Source organism: Eubalaena glacialis, chromosome 3, assembly GCF_028564815.1.
Source record: "Eubalaena glacialis isolate mEubGla1 chromosome 3, mEubGla1.1.hap2.+ XY, whole genome shotgun sequence".
Lineage (NCBI taxonomy): Eukaryota > Metazoa > Chordata > Mammalia > Artiodactyla > Balaenidae > Eubalaena > Eubalaena glacialis.
Window position 1 is genome coordinate 194,976,942 of NC_083718.1, and position 12,650 is coordinate 194,989,591.

The 12,650-nt window shown below is 62.9% G+C and overlaps 1 protein-coding gene across 6 annotated transcripts; it reads left to right on the forward strand.

The window, feature by feature from the left end:
* The first annotated feature begins 83 nt into the window (after positions 1 to 83).
* NOC2L (NOC2 like nucleolar associated transcriptional repressor) lies at positions 84 to 12,643 on the forward strand. 6 transcript variants are annotated; one of them, XM_061185221.1, is made up of 19 exons: positions 84 to 136; positions 280 to 432; positions 1,587 to 1,785; positions 1,872 to 1,991; positions 2,616 to 2,736; positions 2,823 to 2,913; positions 4,635 to 4,713; positions 4,824 to 4,934; positions 5,267 to 5,380; positions 6,056 to 6,244; positions 6,417 to 6,556; positions 7,450 to 7,561; positions 8,359 to 8,472; positions 8,725 to 8,826; positions 10,009 to 10,152; positions 10,258 to 10,371; positions 11,181 to 11,322; positions 11,641 to 11,706; positions 11,998 to 12,643. In XM_061185221.1, the coding sequence occupies exons 1-19, from the start codon at positions 111 to 113 to the stop codon at positions 12,102 to 12,104; spliced, it is 2,244 nt and encodes a 747-aa protein (XP_061041204.1). In that variant the 5' UTR covers positions 84 to 110; the 3' UTR covers positions 12,105 to 12,643. The 6 variants fall into 6 exon arrangements, with proteins under 6 accessions (XP_061041204.1, XP_061041205.1, XP_061041207.1 ...); XM_061185222.1 differs by having other exon boundaries at positions 2,619 to 2,736; XM_061185224.1 differs by having other exon boundaries at positions 1,611 to 1,785.
* The last annotated feature ends 7 nt before the right edge of the window (positions 12,644 to 12,650 follow it).

Sequence of the window (12,650 nt, forward strand, 5' to 3'; positions counted from 1 at the left end):
CTGGGGGGGCGCGGCGGGGCGGGGCCAGGGGCGGGGTTGCCTGCAGGAAGTGCGCCTGGCGCAAGGCCTGCTGGGGCCGGAAGTGGGGCGCACGCTACGGGCCTGCAGTCATGGCTGCGGCGTGGACCCGCAAGCGGTGAGTTGAGGCTCCGATCAGGCCTCCCGGCGGGCGTTTGCATCCAGAGAGGCTCCCCTTGCGCCTCTCTGTGTTCCTGGGGCGGCCGGGCTGGGGCACACCGGGCTGGCGGGGAGTCGTGACTCCAACGGCATGGCCTGCAGGCGCCTGGCGGAGCTGACGGTGGACGAGTTCTTGGCCTCGGGCTTTGATTCCGAGTCCGACTCGGAGCCCGAAGGAGCCCCAGAGACGGAGACGCGGGCGGCGCGCGGAGCGGCCCGGAGCCCGGATGGGCCAGGTGGGCGTCCCTTGGCCAGGTGAGTGGAGCGTCTTCTACGGGCCGTGTGTAAGCAGAACCCACTTAACGGTCCTGGCCCGCCCCACCAGAAGGGTGCTGACCACTCCTGGGGCCTCAGGACTGAGGCCTAGGGACCTCTGACCTCTCTCCCAGACCTTTCGGCTTGTTTATTCTTCCATCCGGTATTTACGGAATGACTGCTCTGTGCCAAGTCATCCCGGTGTTGGGAAACGCTGGAGAATAGTATTCATTTTTGGCCTAGGAGAGCTTACTCGGCCTTGGATAAACCACAGCGTGTAGGGTGGTGGAAGACATAAGTGCTGCAGACAGGAAGGAAAAGCAGAAGGAGCTGGAGGAATCGGGAGCATAGGTGGGAGCTTCTGCGGCAGCGTTAGGTGGAGTGGATAAGGTCGTTTTAGGAAACCTGAGGGAGTAAATTGCAGCAGTAGGGGAAGAATGTCTGGGTGTTTCAGGCAGCAGGAACAGCAAAGGTCCTGAGTTGAGAGTGAGCCTTACGCAGAGTTGAGCATGGCTGTGGCAGGAATGCGAGGAGAGTAGTAGGAGGTGAAGCTGGAGAGATGGTGATGGGGCTGGATCTTGTAGACCGTTTATATGGCGTCTCAGTACAGTTGGAAATTATCCTAGGGTTTTGAGTAGTGAAGTAACGTCGCGTGACATGTAACAGGATGGGTCCCTCCGGTTGCTGTGCCGAGAGCAGGTTGTAAGCGGCCGGAGTGGACAAGCGAATTGAGAGATGATGCTGGTTTGAGAGGAATCATGAGACTTTTGGAAGTATTGATGATGAGATCTCGTGACAGAGTGCATGCTGGGTGTGAGAGACAGAGAGGGTTTACCTTTCACGTGAGTACCTGGAAAGGGGGAGTTAGCGACAGCTGAGGTAGAGCAGTGTGTGGGCAGAGTGAGTTCGGGGGAAGCTGCAAGTTCAGCATTGTACGCATTGGGTTTGAAACACGTGTGCAGAGGCTGTTGGATGTATGAGTCTGGATTTTGGGGGAGAGGGAGATCTGCTGAAAACTTCCTCTCTGGAAATCCCCCTGCCGCAGTCGTTGGCAGCTGCCGTGGAGGGAGCAGACTAAGCCTCCTAGGTTCTCTGAGGAGGACAGGAAGCCTGATCCCCCTCCCCCCTTGGCCTTGGCTGTGCCTGCCGGTCAGGCTTGATGACCCCCGCCTTCTCAGCCGGTGGAAGGGCCGTGCGTCGGAGCACAAGGACCAGCTCTCTCGACTGAAGGACAAAGACCCCGAGTTCTACAAGTTCCTGCAGGAGAATGACCAGAGCCTGCTGCACTTCAGTGATTCGGACAGCTCTGAGGACGAAGGGGATCGGCTCCACCCCCTGCCGGACGTGCTGGAAGTGAGAGCCTGTGCACAGTGGGGGGGGCAGGGGCATATTTGTGGCCTCTGCATCTGGTCCAGTGGGGCCCTCTGTGTCTGGTGCAGGAAGCAAGTGAGGAGGAGGAAGATGAGGAGGACAGGGCCCCCAGAGGACCTGCGGGGAAGAGGAGGGATTCTGCCTCTGTGACCCTCGCCATGGTTGAGAGATGGAAGCAGGCAGCAAAGGTGAGAGGTGGTGTGGGCTGGGCCGCTGACCCCGCCCCAGCTCCGGCCCCCTTGCTTTCTTTCATTTATCTGGGGCAGTGCAGGTGGGAGGAGCCCTTCTCTGAGCCGGTTCAGCACGAGAGAATCTCACAGTTTTCCCTGCATGCTAGGAGGGCTCAGGACTGCATTCTCTCCTTCATTCAGAGACTAGGGCCTCTGCCTTCTCCTTTCCTCTCTGTTTTTCTCCAGGGCTCTCTGAAGTCCACTGTGGGCAGGACATAGTCTCTGTGCCTTTGCTCGCTGGTGGAGCCAGGGTCCTTCTGAGGGCCTTGCAGTGGTTTCTGCAGGGAAAAGAAAGGACGGGACGGAAAGGGAGAACTCCAGATACCACTTGGAGCTGGCCATCGTTTAGATCCAGGCTCCTCAGCCCCTCCTCCATGGCCCTTCCAGGAGGATTCTGGACTCTTTTTGTTCCCTGCACGTGGCTCAGTAACACTGCTCCCACCTCTGCTCTTGGTCTGAGGATGTGGCCGAGCATGCCTTTCTCGCACAGAGCAGGTTCCTGGAGCCCCAGCTGGCTGCCTCTCGCTTTGCCGAGCACAGCTGACTGCTCCTCCAACATTCCGGGTCCTTCCGCCCTTTTAGCAGCACCTTACGCCAAAGCTGTTCCACGAAGTTGTGCAGGCGTTTCGAGCAGCCGTGGCCACCACCCAAGGAGAACAGGAAGGCACTGAGACCAGCAAATTCCAGGTCACGGACAGTGCTGGTGAGCTGGGGTGAGGGGACCAGGGATACAGTCTCTATGTTCCATTTTCTGTTCTGAGAGTGGCGTCTCTGGTCCCCTCATTGCAGTGTTCAACGCTCTGGTCACTTTCTGCATCAGAGATCTCTTTGGCTGTCTCCAGGAGCTGCTGTTTAGAAAGGCCCCAAAGGACAGTAGCAGGTAAGAGGGAAGAGAATGGCATGGGGAGGCGTGGTCAGGGCTCTGCACTGGGGAAGGCAGGGGCTCTGCGTCCTAGGGGCTCCCTCTAGACCCAACTGGCACAGAGGGATGTGGAGGACAGAGCCAGGCTCTTTGTAGGGCTCTTGGGAGAGGCTGGTCACTCAGGGCCCTGTGGGGGTAGCCCTGTCCTTCCTCCTTCCTGCCCAGAATTCCTCAAGGGCCACAGAGTGTGTGCTTGGCTTTGCTCCCCCGTCTTCCCTGGTCAGGATTCTCTCTTTTCTCTTTGGACAAGTCAAGTCTCGTCTGCTCTCCTTGCTCTTTGGCTGGTGCGAGTGTGTGTGTCTAGGCTGGGGCCCCATCCATGCTGGTTTGAGGACCTTGACTTCCGTGTTAGAGGTCAGTTGAGCAGAGAAGACCATGGAAGGTTTTCAGAGGGGAGAGAGGAGCAGCCGACATTTGGCAGTTTGTGGGTTCCACTGGGGCTCACGGGAGCCTGCAGCCACACGCCCTGGAGGCAGGAAAGGCTTGGAGGGTCACACTCACCCTGACGCTGCTCAGAGGGAGGAAGAAGCTCCAGGGAGAGGTCTCGCCGGGACCACCTGGAGGGGAGGTGGAGGAGGCCGGGACTCGGGGATGGGAGTACCTGGGCCTGGTGGTGGTGGTCGGGGCTGGACTGATGCGGCCACGTGGAGGTGGCTGCCTGAGGGGACAGGGCAGCTGGCTGGCCGGCGAGAGTGGAGGGCCACAGGCAGTGAGTGAGTGGGCAGCAAAGAGGTAGTGCAAGTGGTGCTGGCGTTGGCTGGGTGCGGGCTCCCGTGAGGGCTGCTGCAGTGGGGAGAGCGGTCACCATGGAGGACAGTGGGCTTGGGAGGAAGCGGCAGCGCCGCCTGGGTCGTGGCTCCAGGTGCCCAGCAGCCGGCCTCAGCCGATGGGGAGGCTATCAGGGGTCCCTGTCCTTGGTTCTTTTGCACACGTTAGCAGAGTTAACAGACACTTAACGTGCTGAGTTCTGCAAGTGTTGAGAGGTGATGCCTCTGAGAAACTTCCGAAGCATCAGCCACTGCTGCTGAAATTAAGGTGTAAATGACTTGGTCTCTGTAAAGCGTATGTGGCCCAGGGAGTTCCCTGGTGGTCCAGTGGTTAGGATTCGGTGCTTTCACTGCCGTGGCCCGGGTTCAATCCCTGGTCGGGGAACTGAGATCCCGTAAGCCGCAAGGGTAACAACAACGACAAAAACTGTACGTGGCCCAAAGGAAGACAGCTTGTGGTGCTGGTTGGCGATGCCTGGGTCAGACCTGGGACTGCACGGTGTGGGTGACTGAGAGGTGTGGGGAGCTGGAGGCCAGGGGTCTGTCTGGGGGCTCTGGGGGAAGTGGCTGGCCCTGGGCTCAGACAGGAAGGATGGTCAGCCCTCTGGCCGGGTGGGGTGGCCTGTGGGGGGGCTTGGGGCTTGGTGGTACCCCTCCTTAGGCGTAGCTGTGGGCCACCCTTGAGAGAGTCCTGATGTGTCTCTCGTGTCCGTCCAGCTGGAAAGGTCCCTGAACTCGTGGGAAAGATTGGGGGGGGGGGGTCTCACCACAGGGCCCATGTGCCCTTGCGTCCTGGACACTGTGTGTGTCCTGGATGGGACGTGGCTTGGGGCACACCCCTGCCTCCTGGTGACCTCCTGGTGGCCTCCTGGTGGCCTCGTGTCTGAGCTGGAGGGTGCGGTCTCCCTGCAGGGTGCTGCAGCCATCCAGCAGCCCGCTGTGGGGGAAGCTCCGGCTGGACATCAAGGCTTACCTGGGCTCCGTCATACAGGTGCGGTTCTGGGGGGCGGGGCCTGCCGGGTCACATGGGGGCCTGGCTGCCTCCACCGGTCCAGCCCTTCCTCGTATCCTGGGCCTTGCTGACCTCTCCTGCTTCCCCAGCTGGTGGCCTGTGTGGCAGAGGCGACAGTGGTGGCGGCCGTCCTCCAGCATGTCAGCAGCTCCGTGCCCTACTACCTGACCTTCCCCAAGCAGTGCCGCGTGCTGCTGAAGGTGCGCTGGCCTCGGGGCAGCCCCGCTGCCGGCTGGAGGGCAGGGGGCATCTGTGCCAGCCCGTGGGGTTCCGTCTTGGGGGCACACTCGAGGCAGCACAGTCCAGTCACGCGAGGACGGGCTCCCCTGGGCGGTGGGGGGCGGCCTCCTGGCACCCGCGTGCATATGTGCGCTGGACAACAGAGGTCAGTGTTCACCGTACGGCCTTCAGGAGGGGCGAAGTGCTCTGGTTTTCCTCCTCCCCGACCGAGCTCTAACTCGGGGAGTTCCCCGGGGCGCTGTGGGAAGGGCTGTCTCTGGCCGGGGCAGGCGGTGACAGCTCGCCTCCACAGAGGATGGTGGTCCTGTGGGGCACGGGTGAGGAGACGCTGCGCGTGCTGGCCTTCCTGGTCCTTGTCAAGGTCTGCCGGCACAAGAAGGACGTCTTCCTGAGCCCCGTCCTCAAGGTAGCGGTGCCCCCGGCTCTTCTGTTAGGGTCTGGGTTGAAAGTCTCGACCTGAGGGCTGGGCAGGCTGCCTTTGTGTTCGGTGCTTCTTGCGGGCGCTGTGACCCTGGGCAGACCCAGGTCCTCGTCATGGCTTCCTCCAAGAGAAGTGGGGGACGGGACGGCACGGGGACAGGAGCCCTTGGTCCCCCTGGGGCTCCGCATGGACTGGCCCACACAGCTCTCCTCTCAGTGGGCAGGGACCCTGCCGCCTGGCTGTAAGCCTGGGGTGGCCTGCCCTGCACAGGACCCTCTGGAAGCCCCCTGCATCAGCCTGGCGGGCAGCAGGGGCTTCTCTGCCTCCTCCCCTTCTGGTCCGTCCACGTCCCTTGCCCGTTCCCACGGTTATTCATGCTGCAGCTCCCTCCTTCCTGGGTGTCTAGGCCTCCCCGTAAGACCCTTCCCCTCGGCACTGCAGACTTCGCCCGGGGCTGGTGGGCTGAGCAGCAGTGGGGCCTCGAGATGCAGGGCTGTGCAGCGGAGGGGGGGTCTGCGGCAGACGTGGCTGGGCTGTGCTTCCTGCTGAGGCCAGCTCTGAGGGAAAGGCCCGGGTGTCTGGAGGGGGCTTGGAGCTGGGTGGTGGGGGCATGGGGCCCTGGGAGCTCAGAGGTGGCTCTGACTAAGGTGTTTCCGGCAGCAAATGTACATCACGTACGTGAGGAACTGCAGGTTCACCTCCCCCAGCACCCTGCCCCTCGTCAGCTTCATGCAGCGGACTCTGACAGAGCTGCTGGCCCTGGACGCTGGCGTCGCCTACCAGCACGCGTTCCTCTACATCCGCCAGCTCGCCATCCACCTGCGCAATGCCATGACCATGCGCAAGAAGGTGGGCGGGGGCGGGGGCGGGGCAGGGGGCGGAGCCTGACCCACTGCGGGGCCCGGGCCTCCTGCGAGACAGAGCTCAGCCCCTTGGTGGCGCCAGGGTCCTTGCTGGTAGGGGTTGTGGAGTAGGTGAAGGCGACCCCAGGGCTGACCTGGGTGGACTTCACTCTGCCCAGGAGACGTACCAGTCAGTGTACAACTGGCAGTTCGTGCACTGCCTCTACCTGTGGTGCCGCGCCCTCAGCACCATCTGCCCCAGCGAAGCTCTGCAGCCCTTGATCTACCCCCTGTCCCAGGTTGTCATCGGTTGCATCAAGTGAGTCGGGGCCGGGGGTTTGCCCCGAGGGCCGAAGGTGGGGCCAGGGTTACGTAGGGGTCCTGGGGGTCAGGGCCAGGGTTACACAGGGAGAGGGTTACAGGAGGCTGTCCTGGAGGTCAGGGTAGGGTCAGGGTTGTTCACAGAGGGTCTGGCCAGTGCCCCTGGCAGCTGGGGCCTCCAGGTGTGGTGTCTGTGACTTGGCAGCACCTGAGGAAGGTCTGGGCTGAGGCTGTCCGTGGCCTTGTCCCCGGCATCCCAGAATCATTGTCAGCTGGGCCTCTCGGTTGCCTGTGACCTGGTACCTTAGTCCAGGACGCTGCACACACGTGCATTCTGGGGACGCGGGGTAGAGGGGACTGTGCGGTTTGAAGGGATTTGGGGTTACCTGCCTGGACGTCTTGGACAGAGCAGGCTTGGAGTGACGTGCTGCGGTTTGCCTATGAATATCGTGTTGGTCTCTGGGGGTAGAGACTGGCGGAGCCACACGTGGCCAGCAGAGGGCATCCTTGTCCTCCTGAAGGGAGAAGAAAGAAAAGTTTTAACGAGTAACTCACCGCTTTGCTGTCTCACGTGTTAAAATGAAATTGAGTCCTTAGCCGGGTGGGGTGGGGTGGGGTGGGGTGGGGTGGGGGGTGGTTCCCCCCCCCCCCACCCTGTAACTGAGCAAGGAGGCAGGTCCTTAGAACTGCGACTTCAGTTGGGGCCTTTGGTCCTGCTTTTATCTGTCTGAGGCTGGTGTGGCCGCTGACCCTGCCGGGGAGGAGCCCCTCCTGAGGTTGGAGCCCAGTGGGTGGGGAGAGTTCAGAGGCGGCTGGGCCAGGCGGGTGAGGCTGGTTTGGGGGTCTCTGAGTCTGGGGTCTCTGCTCACTCCCGCCTTCCCACATCCCCAGGCTGGTCCCCACTGCCCGCTTCTACCCGCTGCGCATGCACTGCGTGCGCGCCCTGACGCTGCTCTCGGAGAGCACGGGCACCTTCATCCCCGTGCTGCCCTTCATCCTTGAGGTGAGCAGGTGCTCGAGGTGGGGCAGAGGGTGCGGGAGGGAAGACGCCTCCTGCCGCGTGTGGCCCGACCACTCCTCAACTCGGTGCAGCTCTCCTGAGTGCTGGCTCTTCGCCTATAGCACACAGGTGTTGTGAGGGCGTTACTCTGCACGGTGCCTGCCCGATAGGCAAGAGTGGCACCGTGGGTGAGTACAGCTGCTCTGCTGGGCTGGCCCGATGGCACTGGTTTTAGGGCACAGACTTGGGTCGATCTGGGTGTTTGCCCAAGATTAGAGTGAGCGGCGGAGCTGGGCTGGAAGCCCCGTCTGATTCCAAAGCTGTGTTCCCTTTGCTGCCTCTGTGCATGTGTACCTGTGTGTATACGTGTGCACATAGCTTAGGTAGGGAGAGGCTTCAGTCCGAAGGCTAGAGATCCACTAGGGCCGGGACCAGGCTGTGGGGATGCGATCGTGGGTGAGGAAATTGCAGTGATGGTGACCCTGTGCAGGAGGGACCCTTCTTTGTCTCCAGACACTGGTTCTCATGGCTTCCTGGCCCAGTTTCAGGAGGGGGACAGCAGCAGTGTGTAAGGGTGTGGCCTGGTCCCGCCCCATTGGCCAGGGCCCTGCTCTAGGGCAGAGTGACTCCCTTGGGGACCAGAGATCTGGAAGGTGAGCAGACTGTGGGGGGAGGGGGTGGTGTCTGTGAGGCCGCGGGGCTGGCACTGTGTCTGGCCACTTGCCCTTGGTCTCAAGATGGGTCTCCAGAGACCCAGGGTACTGGGGTGGGCAGGCTGGGCTGACGGGTCCTTGGGGCAGATTTTCCAGCAGGTCGACTTCAACAGGAGGCCGGGGCGCATGAGCTCCAGGCCCATCAACTTTGCTGTGATCCTGAAGCTGTCCAAGGTCAACCTGCAGGAGAAGGCGTACCGGGTGAGCCCAGCCTCCAAAGGGGTCCGGGAACGCCCTGGGCGGGGTCACGGCAGGATGTCGCAGGGCACTGAGGTCAGCCTGCGGGGTGACTGGAGGTAGACGAGTGTGGATGGGAGAAGGCCCGCTGCCCTCCAGGCTTGAACCCTGTGGGCCTCCCGGGGCTGGGGGAGCCCGGTGAGCCTGCGCCCGAGCGTGGCTCCGAGGTCTGAGCTCCCCTCTGCCCTGACGCTGTCCGCTCCCTCGCTGCCTCAGGACGGCCTGGTGGAGCAGCTGTACGACCTCAGCCTGGAGTACCTGCACAGTCAGGCCCACAGCATTGCGTTCCCCGAGCTGGCGCTGCCCGCTGTCTTGCAGGTGTGTGCCCGCTGCCCCCCGCCCGAGTCCCTCCGTGGGCCCAACCCCTCAGCAGACCAGACCGCCTCCTGACGGGCTGGCGCCCCTCGCGTGGGGCCGGAGCAAGGCAGCCCTGTCACGGCCGCACAGGGCCAGTGGCAGAGCCTGGTCAGCTTGGGGTTTCTGTGCTGGCGCCACCTGGCAGCTGGGTCCCCGGGGCCGTGGTGTTGGAGTACCTGCCTGGGTGTGGAGCCTGAGGAGGGCGCTGGCCCGGGTGCGTCAGGAGGACCCCGGGACCTGTCAGCCCCCCTCTAGCCTGCTACAGCCCAGGGACCGGACCAGCCGTGAGGGCTCCAGGGGGTGTTGGGGCTCAGCAGGCTGGACCGGCCCCCGGCTCTGGGTCGGGCTGGTCTCAGTGCATGCTTTCCCAGGTGCTCCTGGGCCGGGTGAGGAGGTAGGAGACGTTAGGGGGTCACAGGAAGCCCTGGCCGCCCACCTCAGCTTTCTTCAGGTGATATTTGGGGTGGGATGGGGCGGTCTTCCCTCTCAGAAGCCCCCTGGAGATCCGTTTACTTTCAGCCTAGGTGTTTCTCAGTTCAGGGAGGCCCGTGCCCCTCTGGCCCTGGTGGTGAGTGGGGTGGGGCTGCTCAGACATAGGTGTGTGTGCGTCGTCCCCTCTCTGAGTCCTGGGCATCAGGGTCTAGAAGAGGGTCAACAAATGTTTTTGGTAGAAAGTCAGATGGTAGATATTTTAGGCTTTGCAATCACGGGGTTTCTCAATCCGCTCAACTTTCCCACAGAAGTGCAAAAAAATTCACAGAAACGCAGGAACGAACGAGTGTGACGTGTGCCAGCGCGACTTTATTTACAGACAGGCAGCAGGCGGGATGTGGCCTGGAGGGTGGATCCATCCTGCCCCTGCCACTGCCCACCCCTCTGCCTGGCCCACGGGGTTGGTGGGCATCCTCCCGTCAGCCCTTCGACCCCCACAGGTCCCTAAGGGCTGGGCCATAGAGTCACGCAGCCCCCCCACCCCACCCCACACACACACTTGCACTGGGGCTCTCCCCCAACTCAGGTGCGTCCCCCGGGGCTCTGAGACACAGGAACCCATGACCCCCACCCGCCTGCCTGCGGTCACCGCTCGCGGGGTGCAGAGCAGCCTTGTGCCTGCGGCTAGGCTGAGCCCCGCTTCTTCTGCAGCTGAAATCCTTCCTCCGGGAGTGCAAGGTGGCCAACTACTGCCGTCAGGTGCGCCAGCTGCTCGAGAAGGTGCAGGAGAACGCAGAACACGTCCGCAGCCTCCGCCAGAGGGTCTCCTTCGGCGTGTCCGACCAGCGCGCAGTGGTCAGCTGGGGGCTGGTGCCCGGGCCCGGGGGCCACTGGTCAGTGTGTGGCTGAGGTTTGGGGGTTTGCCCGGGGTGGGACATGACCCTGGATCTCCCTGCACAGGATGCCTGGGAGAAGCGGACCCGGGAGGAGGGGACCCCGCTCACAAAGTACTACAGCCAGTGGCGGAAGCTGAGGGACCGTGAGATCCAGCTGGAGATCAGTGGCAAAGAGCGGGTATGGTGGGGGGGGGGGGGCAGGTGTGTCGGGGATGTGGGCACAGCTGGGAGGATGTCAGCGGGGGGCGGTGGGTGCTGCCCTGGGCACCCTAGCTGCAGCGTGTGCTGGTGCTGCTCTGATGCGGCGGATGGTGGGCAGAACTGGGTAGAGTCTGGGGGCTTCTCCCACGACCCGCAGGTGCAGAGGCCCCAGGGCTGTGCTGGGGCAGAGAGGCTGCTGCCCCTCAGGCCTGACGGGCTGGGGCTTTTGGGGGAGCGAGTGCTGGGCTGATCTTGTCACCTAGGCCGGCCTGTGGACACCAGGAGGGCCAGCAGGGAGGAACAGGAAGAGCTCTAGCTCTGTCTTTGGGTCTGGGCCCGATCAGTGGGTGCGTGACGTTGTGACCTGAGGGGACAGCTTCGTGCCAAGTGGCATGACTGTCTGCATCCCTGTCCTGGTGTCAGTATGGGCAGGCCATCTGTTCTGGGAGTGACGGCTGAAAATTAGGGAAGTAGGACGGTTGCAGCCTGCAGCTGTGATGTCCCTTAACGGCCTCCGCACTGGCCTGGTAGGGCGGCTGTCCAGGAACCCTACCCAGTATGCCAAGTGTCCCGAAAGTGGCCAAGCAGGGTCCTGGCGTGAGGGGGTGGGCTGGAGGCTAGAGGAGGGGCTCGCGGGGCAGGAGGGAGCAGGACTGGGTCTGGGTAAAGCTGTCACTGGGAATGTGAGTCCGGCTTGGGCTGGGGCCGTGCTTTGGGCTGTGGCCGGTGGGCGGGCAGCCCTGAGAGCCCACCCTCACCTGCAGCTCGGGGTCCCTGTCCTTCCAGCTGGAAGATTTGAACTTCCCAGAGGTGAAGCGCCGCAAGGCGGCGGACGGGAAGTCTGAGGACAGGGCAGAATTCAAGGACCTCTTTGATCTGGACAGCGCTGAGGACGAGGACGAGGACGCCCCGGACTTCCCAGAGAGAGGTGGGGCCTGGGGGAGGAGGGAGCAGGTGGGCCTGGCAGGCCTCCCACCTCATGGAACCAGAGGAAGGGCACTTGTCATCACTCCTCTGCCCCTCCTGCCACGGGGCTGGCTTTGAGGTGGGGGCCCCCAGGCCTTGTGTCACCCCCTCCCACCACCACCAGCTTTCAGGGCAGTTCTGGGTCCTCTCCCACTTGAACAGAGGAGACCTAAGGGAAAGTGGGGTCCAGGGCTGTGCCCCAGCCCCCGTCCTGCCTTAGCTGCCCCTCCGTGCATTTGCTGGTGGGTCCACCCCGTGGGCTCTTGTGCTTGGTCCCCAGGGACGCCTGGGTCCCCGAGAGCTTGGCAGAGGCGGGAGGAGGAGGAGGAAGTCAGCGACTCAGAGGGTAAGTGATTCCTGAGAATGCGGGGTGCTGTGGTTTTTGAGCCCATCTGTCTGGAGCCCAGGACTGTCATGGGGGATCCGGTGGGTGGGCAGGGCCATCGGCTCTAAGCTGGGCCCCCGCCCCCGCCCCCGGGGACGCTGGGCCAGCTGTGCCATCCCCGCTGGCTCTGGCCCCAAGCAACAGCAGCAGCGATAAATTAATTAGTGCTGTGATTAATTAGTGATGAGTAACCTCCCAGGCTGGCTTTTTCCTGATAAAGCAGAATTTACGTTCTGTGCGCTCTCCCTGCAGATGGAAGCCCAGACACAGAGGCGGGGCCGGACCCCCAGGAGCCGTGGCAGCTGGCCCAGGGGCCGGAGGATGAGCTGCAGGATCTAGAGCTCTCCGAGGACGACTGAGGGCTGCCCGCCTGGAGCCTTGTGGGGGCTGCTGTGTGGTGTTCCCACCTCACCAGGCAGTCAGGTGTGCTGCTTCCCGGCTGCGGCTGAGCCGAGGCCCTGGGGTCCGTGCCCACGCAGGGCGTACATGGTGGATAGGGCTTTATTTTTACAACATAAGAGACCGGAAAGGACCAAGTGCTGTTCCAAGTCTTGGAGCGGTGGCCGTGGGGACGTAAACCACCGTGGGGCTGGCCTCCTGCCGCAGCTTATGGTGGCGGGTGAGACGCACCTACCCCACGAAGGAGGCTGACCTGGAGCAGGGCTCTGCCTAATGTTGGCGTGCAGTCGTGCCGTGGGCACGGCCGACGCTGCAGGGCCTGGGGTGCGCCTGTGCCTCCTCCGTCTCTGGTTTGTCTGCAGCCGCCCAGGGTGCAGCGCCCCCACCCCGGGCCTGGGTTCGGTCCCCGCGCTGTCTGCACCGGGCTCTGCAGGCACCCCCAGAGAGTCTTTGGAAACTCATTCTTTTCCTCTTAAATCACGTGTTTTCCTTTTAAAAATTGTGTT

Coding starts and splice junctions, on each gene's coding strand:
- NOC2L (XM_061185221.1), top strand. CDS start 111: ATGGCTGCGGCGTGGACCCGCAAGCG. Junction 4,935..5,266: donor AGTGCCGCGTGCTGCTGAAG/GTGCGCTGGCCT, acceptor TCGCCTCCACAG/AGGATGGTGGTCCTGTGGGG. Junction 6,245..6,416: donor CCATGACCATGCGCAAGAAG/GTGGGCGGGGGC, acceptor CACTCTGCCCAG/GAGACGTACCAGTCAGTGTA.